General features: G+C 47.2%; 1 protein-coding gene across 2 annotated transcripts in view; it reads right to left on the bottom strand.

Annotated features, from left to right (window-relative positions):
• The window catches only part of Itga9 (integrin subunit alpha 9), a 312929-nt gene that overhangs the window by 241815 nt on the left and 60313 nt on the right, over positions 1-10801 (bottom strand). The window contains exons 8-11 of one of the 2 annotated variants that reach the window (XM_031345861.1): positions 9945-10013; positions 5159-5296; positions 2049-2154; positions 694-788 (exon numbers count right to left, since the gene is read on the bottom strand). In XM_031345861.1, coding sequence (XP_031201721.1) covers positions 694-788; positions 2049-2154; positions 5159-5296; positions 9945-10013 — 408 coding nt within the window. Of the gene's footprint in view, positions 1-693; positions 789-935; positions 1046-2048; positions 2155-5158; positions 5297-9944; positions 10014-10801 lie in introns of those variants that run through there. The other variant, XM_031345862.1, reaches the window with a different exon arrangement.

The raw sequence follows: 10801 nt of genomic DNA, 5'->3' as shown, positions 1-10801 counted from the left end.
AGAGAGAGAGAGAGAGAAATGTGAACATAAAAAGCTCTAATTCTGTTGGAGCTGGAGAGAGATCAGCATTGCAGAGGACCAAGGTCTGGCTCCCAGCACCTACATCTTCTTACTACATCTTCATGGCTAACTCCAGTTCTAGAGAATCCAGCACCCTCTTCTGACTTCTGAAGGCATTGCACTCATTTGCATATACACCCATATATATATACACACACAATTAAAAATAACAAAATATTTGAAAAAAGCAATTCAGATATTTTTATGTATTCAAGGTGTATTCTCAAATTGAGCAAATTGGGGAGTCTATAACTATTTTTCTGGATTTAATAAACAGTATCAATGAACTCTGTGTCCCTTTCACTAGTGAAAAATATGAAAGGAAAGCCCAAATCCACATTCCCACAGCATGGTGCATAGTGAAGCATCTCTCTCTCTCTCTCTCCCTCTCTCCTCACACACACACACACACACACACACACACGTGCATGTGTGCACATGTGTGCACACACATATACACACTCACACATGCTCATACACACATACATGTGAGCACACATGCACATACACTCATTTGCACATACATGTGCACCCATACATCACACATGTGTGCACACACATACACACACACTCTCCACACACTCACACACACCACATACACACAGAGTCATCACGACCCCTCCCACCACTCACCATTGAGTACTGGGGGACAATCCCACTGGCATCACCATGGTAGATATAGACTGCGCCAGCAAAGTCCTCCTCCTCAGGCGCACCAACAGCCACATCTGAAGGGAAGACAGCTGTTAGAGATGCCATGTGGGCGATGCCAGTGCAGCTTCCTCAATTCCAGTCATCATGTCTGAATTCTATCTCTTCACAACTTCTCCACTAGTCATTATTCAAACATTAAATCGGGCAAATGGTCTCCTCACCTTTAAAAGGTGGACATTTACAAAGGCTGGGGAGAGTTTACTCCCAGGAAAAGTGTCTCTCCTCATCCTCTGAGAGAAGGACACTGAAGCAATCCATAAAAGACACACAAGTGAAGAGGAGCCGTCCTAACCTTTGTCTGTCACAGTTCTACAGACAGACGTTAGTGCCCAGAATCTTCCTTCCTCTCTGCCCTTGGCTTCTAATAAGTCACATATCTGCTCCTACGACACCAAGAGTGGGAGCTGTGCATTCCCATGACCCGGAGGTGATAGCCCTCTCTCTGAATGAAGCCATCTGTGGCCAACGGTGTGGTGGACTGAAGGGCATCTGGTCTAAGCAAGCCATATCCCCGCCCTGCAGAAGCAGCGCCTAATGTCTGTATACTCTACACATGGAGAAGGAAAGAGGAACCAAAGAGACCAGAGAGAGAAGCCAAGAGCTGTGGAGGAGACCATAGTCCAAGAAGAAACGGACATTAGTCACATATGCCACCCATTCTTCTGACACACGCTGTACTCAACTGGGCTGACATTATCAGGGAACAAAATATCTAATACTCTCTGTATTCCCTTCCCCAAAAACATGATAGAGCGTCCCAGATGCAGAGTGAATGATGGGAAGAAGCCCCTGGACCAGTCCCAGTGGCCATTGCAAGCACATAGCACAGAGGGTGGAGCTGATGATAATGGATTCTACCAAAGGGGCGTTCTGGTGGCCAGTCTGTCTCTAAGAGTTACTCAGAGCGTTCTGGTGGCCAGTCTGTCTCTAAGAGTTACTCAGAGCGTTCTGGTGGCCAGTCTGTCTCTAAGAGTTTCCTAGAGCGTTCTGGTGGCCAGTCCGTCTCTAAGAGTTACCTAGAGCGTTCTGGTGGCCAGTCCATCTCTAAGAGTTACTCAGAGCGTTCTGGTGGCCAGTCTGTCTCTAAGAGTTACCTAGAGCGTTCTGGTGGCCAGTCCGTCTCTAAGAGTTGCCCATTCTCCCCATGGGAGTTGATGTGCCTTCAGGTGTAGAACAGAAAATCCAGGAGCCAGTCACAAACAAGGGACAAAGTCAGGGCATGAGAAGCTGCTGCACCTGGAGGGACCCCACACCCTGAGAGAGGTCCTACTCACCAGGGAACCCGTCATCATCAATGTCACCCAGGCTGGCGATGCTCTCCCCAAAGTGCGCGTTGTAGGCAGCATCTCCGGTCAAGGTCAACTGCTCCTCAAGGGCTCCCTGGGAAACAGGATGGAGTGGGGGAAGGACGAGGGGGACAAAAAAAACCACAATAAAAACTCAGAGCTCAGAACATCACCCTCTTAGGGCCCAACTATGCACAGGAAACAGCTGGGCAGGACCACAGTAACCTGAATATTTCTCCTCACAGCAAAATAAGGCCTTGCACCTATTCAATGAGCATCTGGAATGGCCAGAGATACAGTATAGAGGAAAGGTAATAGCAGGTGGACCAATGACTGAACCTCCTGGCCAAATTCAGGCAGGCAAGCCTATCCTCTCCCCATCCCCACAGTGTCTTTCTTCTCAGCTCTCTTCATAGTCTAACTCTTCCCCCCAAATTGATTTTTGTCTTCTCTGAGGCAAGGTCTCACGGTGTAGCTCTGGCTAGTCTTTGTGTAGATCAGGCAGGCCTCAAACTCAGAGATCCTCCCGCCTCTGCCTACTGAATGCTAGGATTAAAGGCATGAGCCACAACATCTGATCCGACACTGTTTTAAGGTGCAGCAGAGCAAGAAACTGTGACCTTCGCTCCCTTCCATCATTCCCTACCTGACCTTTTAAGCCACCTTCCCTTTTCCTGTGGTTTTTCTAAATCATAAAGAGGAGGAGTCTCTGAAGGTCTCCCCTCCTCAGAGCGGGTGAACTGACTGTGTTTGTCTAAAAGAAGGTGCATGTGATGGTCCAGGACCAAGGTCCCAGGTCAAGTTCAGTAAGCAAGGAGACAGGCTCTGAGAGGAGAGGCCTCTGCAGCGCATCAGTGTCCTGTCCAGTGCCTTGCTGAAACCGGTATCTGATGTCTGCAGCCTTGAGCCTCCAACCCCAGGTTGTCGATTTGAGATTAAGAAGTCTCCTGTCTTTTCCTCAGGGCTGGCCTTGAGGAAATCTATTTCCTCTCTCCAATTTCTGACTCAGCTTTTGGTAGAGAGTTGAGGGGTAGAAATTGTAGATTCTGGTAGCCAAAGGAGTACAATTTTGTCTATTTTCTCCTCTCTTGTTCCTGTTCCTAAAAGTCCCTGAGGTTGCTTTGCACAGGGCAGGCATTAGTAACCTTGTCAGAGGGTCCTGTTTCTAAACCCAGTACCTCTAGGGTGAAGGGTATACCACATGTGGCTCAGGCTTGAGATTCCTGGGCAAACACTGAGAGGGGCCAAGGGTGTAAGCAACAGCAGAACCCATTCGAGAATGCCCATGGTCCCCGTGAATAACTGACACAGAAATACCAGGACATTAAAGCACCTGGCATCTTTGGGCTTAATTTAAACGCTGGTGTGGAGGCACTTTGGTCCTACCATCTACCCACAGTCCACTGCACCCTGGTCTGTCTTTTGTTATGACTACATTTTTACTACTATAAACAGAATTCACAGCTTGAAAAAAAAACATAAGGATGTGATGATTTGATTTATTGAATCAGTGAGACCCCCACCTCAAAACACAAAAATGGTTGTCCCGTGGTGTCTGGGAGTACTGGTGTCAGGCCCCCTAGCATACTAAAACTTTAGGTGTCCAAATTTCTTATATAAAACAGTGTGGCATTTGCATAGAACCTATGAATGCCCTCCTCTGTCCTCAAACCATGTCTAGATTACTTACAATGTCTGATACAATGCAAACATATGCAAATAGGCTTTACACTACATCATTCAGGGAGCAACCACAAGGAAAATCTTAGCATGCTTAGTAGGACACAATGGACTGTTGTCCCCGTGTGTTCAATCTGTGGTTGGTTAAATCCAAGAACCCTTGGACACAGATGGCCAGCTCTGTAACTCTTCCTGTTAGTGTGGTGGGGGAAATCCCAAGTTCTTGTACATATATCTACCCATATACGGTACAGCCATCCTGTTTAGACCACAGGGCACTCGTTACTTTGTAGAGAGGAAATAGAGGATCAATTTCAAGCTACTTCCTCATCCTTTGCATAAAAGATTTGGCAAGGTTTAGATTTGAGCTCAGGCCTACTTACATCTTCACTCTCCCATAGTGCCATGTAATTACTCACCGTGTGGACTATGGGTCACTAGAAACAAGACCCTGGTGCATAGAGTAGCTATGTAGCAGTAAGGTGGTAGATGGGGGTGGGGTATGCGTGCTTGCACACTTGGATTCTGCTTTCTCATGGGTCCCCTGCCACTTCTGGTTGCTATTCTGCTCTCCCTCTCAAGACCCCATCCATCCTCCTCCCACCAGCTGCAGAGGGGAGAGAGATATCTTCACATCTCTCTCCCTGCTTTATGGTTCTACAGAATAAGGGATGTTACACTTAAAGCCCTTGGCCAGTTTATCAGCTAGTGGCCAGCATGAACTCCTTGTTGAACTAGGTAAAGAAAGGACCTACTACCTCGACGCTCAACCCACATGCGCCTCTTCCTGTTGGAAGCTCAGGCCCAGTCCACTTCACTTTTCCACTCAATTCCTACTGCTTCCTCAGGATTCCTCAAAAATATCCCCGCTCCTCTCTCTTCTCCAGAAAGAGGCATAGGAACTCTCAGAGAGGTGGTGCAGCCTAGAGAAGGCGAAGACAGCTTGCCCAGGCTCAGATCCCAGGCTCATTACTTTTTAGCTGTAAGCTTAGAGACAAGTGAACTAACCTTTCTGAGCCTTGGTTTATTTCATCTGAAAAATGGAGACCCTTACAACCACGTGTCTATCATAGTGACTTCACTTAGAGAAAGCAGGAAAATCCAAAACAGCATCCAATAGTCATGAAGACTCTCCCTGGGTCCCACACTGTGAAGTGTCACACTGTATATAATTGTCCACTAATGGGTCATTAAGCTTTCCCATGCAGGATCAGATCTTCGTCTCCTCTGGGTAACATGGCCCAATGCATGCTTTCCCTCCCGTGGGGTCCGGTGGGTTTGTGTCACATGACTGCACCTCTGGGTAACATGGCCCAATGCATGCTTTCCCTCCCGTGGGGTCCAGTGGGTTTGTGTCACATGACTGCACTGATGTCACTCCCCAAGTCCTACCTCCTCATTGCTCATTTTATACTCACATGTCCTTGGTTGAGGTAGACAGTGACCTGCCCCTCATCTCTGATCTCAGAAAACATGGGGGCTCCCACGAGCAGGTCAGAGAGGCCGTCCATGTTCAGGTCGACTGCACACAAGGAGGAGCCGAAGTAGGAGCCCATCTGTAACCAAGTCGTCATGACAACATGTTCAGGGTCTGTCCTTACGCACCAAGGCCCTGGCTTCGTCAGCCCCCTAACTTAGGGAGCATGTGTCCCCAGCTTAGGAAGCACATGTCCACGGCCCCTCAGAAGCTGTGTCAGCTGAGACAGGAGCACATACCCAGCTCCTGAGGACCTCCCCCTCAATGGGAGACCAGAGCCGCCCCTTTCCTAGAGCCTTGTAAGAGAGTGGGTAAATAGGTTTGTTCCCAGAAAGTGAAACACCATGTTTGTGTATGTACTCCAGAACCAGGCATTTGACAAGGCAAAGCAAGTGGGAACATGAAATCTCATAACACAGTCAGGAAATATGGCATGGGGCACACAGCCTCTCCGACCTTCCACGGAGTAAGAGATGGGGCACAAGCCGACATGAGAGAAGAACATGTAACTCAAGGCTATTTGACAGATAGGGACACAGGGCCCGTTTGTACTGGATCTTCTTGAATCAGAGTGTAATCAGTACCTGCTACTTTATTTGATTGTACATGTGTACATGTGTGTGCACATGTGTGTGCCGGTTCATACATGTTTGTACATATACCCATCTCCACCTCCCCAGCACTGAGGTTACAGGAGCATAACATCACTCTTGGCTTTACCACATGCATTCTGTGAGATCCAAGGATCGCACTTTCCTCCGCATTCGTGTGCAGCAAGATTCCACCAATCGAGCCAGCTCCCTGGCCCCAGTATCTGTTGTTTTATATCCAAAGTCTCAAACACAAAGACCAAAGATCCAGGCTTTTGTCTGGATGACGAATAAAAAGAACTAGCAGCTCAAGTGTACTTACACGAGCTAAGCAGTGTCTGAGTGTAAATCATGCATCTAACTCATGACCCGAGTGCTGGAGACCATAGCAACCTGGAGCCCACGGGCCGGCTGAGGGAGCAGCCCCACCCAGCTGTGGCTCACTATCATCACCAGGAGAGCCGGCTCCCAGCACATCCGCTTTTCCCTTCCCAAGAGAAGATCTAAATGTTGACAGTTCCACATGCTGAGAATGGGTTCATTCTTTTTAGTGTAACTGCTATGGGATTGATGGTCTAGGGCTGTGATCCCAGAGACTGAGAAGGTTGAGGTAGGAGAACCGGAAGTACAAGGACTTAGCAAGACCCTCCCTGGAAAGTAAAACAGTGGCTGGAGAGATGGCTCGGTGGTTAAGAGCATATCCGACTCTTGCAGAGATTCTGAGTTCTGTTCCTGCACCCACACTACACAGCTTGCAAGCCCCTCTACCTTCAGGATATGACATCACCGGCTCACAAGTGTACCGGTACTCACGTGCACATAACCACATGCATGTACACTTAGTGTAAAATTATAAAAATAATTTTTTAAGTAATGGTTACAAAACAGCTAAGAATATAGCAAAGTGGTATGAAAGCCTTGCCCAGCAAATGAGAGATCCTAAGCTAATATACAGTTCCGTGATACATGTATAAAAGAATCCTGTGCATGCCAAACAGAAGCATGCAAGCCATGCCCACCTGAAGGGCTGCAGGCTTGAAACCTCTTCTAACAAAAAGAAAAGAGAATGTACTATTGTTTTTAAATAATGATTTCAAATAAAAAAACCTGGAATGTTCTCTTGCTTGTGAGACTTGTTGGCAGCTGAGCTCAGGGAGTTTGAGAGAGGCAAGAGAGGAAACCTACTCCCTGCTGTTAACACTGGCCCTGGAGGACTTAGGAAAGCTGCTTAGAAACTCCGGCAAGAGCAGATCCAACAGCTGTTCTCTTGGGCTGGGCCCAGGAGATGATTAGTTTAATCCCACTGGGCTATTTAGCTTGGTGTCCTCATGGATGTTCAATCAAAAATCCTTCAGTTTTTAAAATGCAGACAGTTTTACCCACTGATGTAAGCCGATAACACTTCAGCGTGTCAAAGACACGTTCTGGAGCCAGAGTTCCTCAACTGGACATCAGCGGCTCGGGGTTTGATTGTGTCCACATCTGAACCACAGACTTAGTAAGGCTCTTGTGTTTATTGTTTGTAAGGTGTTAACTCAATAAATAGACCTCTTTTCTGGTGTTTTGTTGTTGTTGTTGTTAGTTTTCTTTCTTCCTGAAAGGGAGCCAGGACACCAGACGATTTGAACTGAAGTGGAGCCAAACAAAAGCAGAAGTACGGGTGGCTTTCTGTGTTGGAACCTCCTGTTGTCTATGTAGCCCTGAACAAAACAGCAAAGCTAGAGGCATGCTTTGAAGGCCCAGGGGGTTGTGTCCTCTTCCTAGGAGATAATGGGGAGCCAGAGAGCTGAGAATCTCGTGTAGCAATAAGCAGAAGGAGTCTGAAGAGTGGAAAAGCTTATGATGTAGGGTAACTGCAGAGTAGGGTGAAGGCCCTGAGAGAAGAACCCTATAGAAAGGGAAAGGATGGGGCCCAGGAGACCACCCAGGTGGTAACGTGCCTGCTGTGCAAACATGAAGATCTGAGCTCTGCTGTGCAAGCATGAAGATCTGAATCCGAGCATCTATAATCCTGGTGTTGAGGAAGCAGAGACAGGTTGACCTCTGGAGCTCAGAGGCCAGCCAGCCCAACTGTGGGACACTCTCAAAAATAAGGAAGAGAGTGACTGAGGAAGACATATGCATGCATATACATACATGTACACTAGCATGCATGCACATGTGCACATCCACATGACCGCGCGCGTGCACACACACACACACACACACAGAAGGGATGGAGGGAGAGTGGAAGTAAGGAGGGGAGGGGAGACTTAGGAAGATGGCTGTGGAGCTGGGGTAAAGTACCTTGGCCCATCACTCTCTGCATGGACTCATGCTATCATAATGAGGCCATTCCAACAGACATGTGTCTTCCCTAGGGCCCAATGCATTGGCTACCCAGGCAGCTGAGGCAAGCGTTCTCAAAGGCTCCAGCATCCACTTTCACACCAATGCCCCAAGCTGACTTACTGAGGCACAACTGGCCACGCTCCAGACCTAACCAGATCGATAATAGGACACTCAGCATCCAGCATGGAGGCCGGTTCCTGTTCCACAGCCACTCAGAAAGAATGCTCACACGGTCGAGTGTAGGCACATTATCCACAGTGGACTCCACCAGCCACTTATTATAGGATAGTCACCCCTACTTGGGTTTGGAGGGATCTTTTTTATGTATCACAAATAGTATGTAGCTATCTATTTTCCAACTTTAGGGCTGCTTAGAAAATTTATTTTGCAAATTTTTCATGGTTACTTTCTGATGCTAATATTTTGGAGTTTGGGAAATGTTAAAATAACACACTTCCTAGAGCTAAATGCAAAGCTGAGTTTGTGGGTACATTTCAAGTTTGTGGGTACGTTTTTTTTCATGCAAAGGTTACTGCCACTATATACTGAGTATGCATATTAAAGCTGCTAAAATTGCAACCACAAGAAAGAATAACAACTATATGTGAGGTTTTCGGAACCTGAATACCGTGCACTGTTGGGACACCATGAAATGTTTCCAGGCTGCTGTGTAGCAAGAACAACTCCAAGCAGGAATGAAGCAGGAGCCAGGGGAAGTGGGCCAGGAAGGAACAATCACTGTTTCCTCTCCTCTCGGGGACACTGTGGACAAGCCTCCTGGCATCTCCCTCCCGCATTTCATGCATCCTAAGCTTTGCCACATGCATCCTAAGCTTTGCCACAGAGCCAACTAAAACCTCCAACAACCTCCACCCAATCCCACAATCCTCCTGGCCTCAGCCTCATCCCACTGAGCCCCTAAGCTCAGCCACACCTTCCTGCTGATCTCAGCTACAAAAGCACAGGCAGGAAGCCCAGGAAAAGGAAGTGGATGAATCACAGAACCGATCTACTGACTTAATCTCATGGGTTACAACTGAAACTTGCAGGAAGCAGGGAGGGAGATGGGAATGGTAGGGTGTCCCAGGTAGATAACCCTTCTCCAATGCAGCCTTCGGAGATGGCTTTGTGGGTATTTTATACTCAATGTTCTAAGAAGACAAAGTCGTTACCCAAGAAATTTATATCTGAGGCTGATGGGATAGAGTTACAAAATCAAACAAGAAAGCAAACAAACAAATAAAATGTAAAACACACCTCATAGTGTTTTAAGGAACTTTGTCATTTGTGCTGTACCGTATTCATAGCTAGCCTGTGGTTGTAAGTTGAACATCCCTGTATATAGAACTAAAGTGAGTCTTATTTGAATTTTCTTTATGTGACAGCTGTCCCCTTGGGTTGTAAGTTGAACATCTCTGTACATAGAACTAAGGTGAGTTTTATTTGAATTTTCTTTATGAGACAGCTGTCCCCCTGGTATGACAGTGATGTGAGAAGACAGCATCAGGCAGACGAGACAGGAGCAATGACAAACATCTGTCTGCCTGTGCCCCTTGAAAGCAATCGCTTCTGTGCCTGCCCTTGACAGGCATGAGACAGTCAAGGGAGGCAAAGGTGAAGGGACGGACAATGAGACAGCATGCCTCATTTGCATGCCAGCGCCTGGACCGAGACACCTTTTAAAGCACACCTGTAGCTTAGCCATGTAGAAACTCATCTGCTACATCTCCTCAGGCGAGCAGAGACCCTAGGTTCTGCATGACCTCAAGGGGAATTGACCCCACATGAACCACATCAAGAACTCACCTTTTTTCCCGATGCCTGAAAGATCTTTATTAGGGTCCCTGATCTTCGGTCAGCTCTAAATATATAAACCTATGGAATTAAAAAAAAAATCCTAGTCAGGGTGAAAGCTCTGAATAGAGGCATTCATCAGAGTCTTCCTGTTGTCTCCCACAGATGTACACACACGGATTAATGGTAACGCAGGTGTGAGCAGAACTCTCAGCGACTTGCTATGAAGGCATCCCTCAATCCTGGGGCAGGAAAGATCTCCACAGCTCCTGAACCACACAGTTTGTAGAAACCAGGCACAAAAAGGCCCAGAAGTCTCTCCAGTTAAAACTAAGGGATTCAGCCCTTGGTGGATAGACAAGCGTTCTCTTTAAATTAACTCCTTCAGTCCCGGGAGTTAAGCTTTAATGGATGGCACAACCTAAGACAAATGGGTGGATTCAGCACTGGAGATAATCTCCCCAAACTGATTGCACGTAGGATTTAGACTTACGGAATCTGTATGAATAAACACGGGCTTAGTTTGGGGGAATAAACAAGGAAACATTAAATAAATCCTTTTATTGGGGATTTTTTTTTCAGAGCCCTTAGCACTGAATTTTGCCTGCATGTATATATGTACATTTCATGCATGCCTGCTGCCCACACCCTGGAACTGGAGTTACAGATGGTTGTGAGCCACCCTGTGGGTGCTGGCAACCTTACTCTGGTTCTCCGTAACAGCAACAAGTGTTGTCAATCACTGAACCAAGTCTCCAGCCCCTCGGGCTATATCTCCTTCCAAAAGTATTTCTGTTCTCTCTCCCTCTCCTTCTCTTTCTCTCTCTCTCCCTCCCTCTCTCCTCTCTCTCTCTCTCTCTCTCTCTCTC

Source organism: Mastomys coucha, unplaced genomic scaffold, assembly GCF_008632895.1.
Source record: "Mastomys coucha isolate ucsf_1 unplaced genomic scaffold, UCSF_Mcou_1 pScaffold23, whole genome shotgun sequence".
Taxonomy (NCBI): domain Eukaryota; kingdom Metazoa; phylum Chordata; class Mammalia; order Rodentia; family Muridae; genus Mastomys; species Mastomys coucha.
The sequence above is the reverse complement of the archived record's forward strand: the minus strand, read 5'-3'. Positions and strand labels throughout refer to the sequence as shown.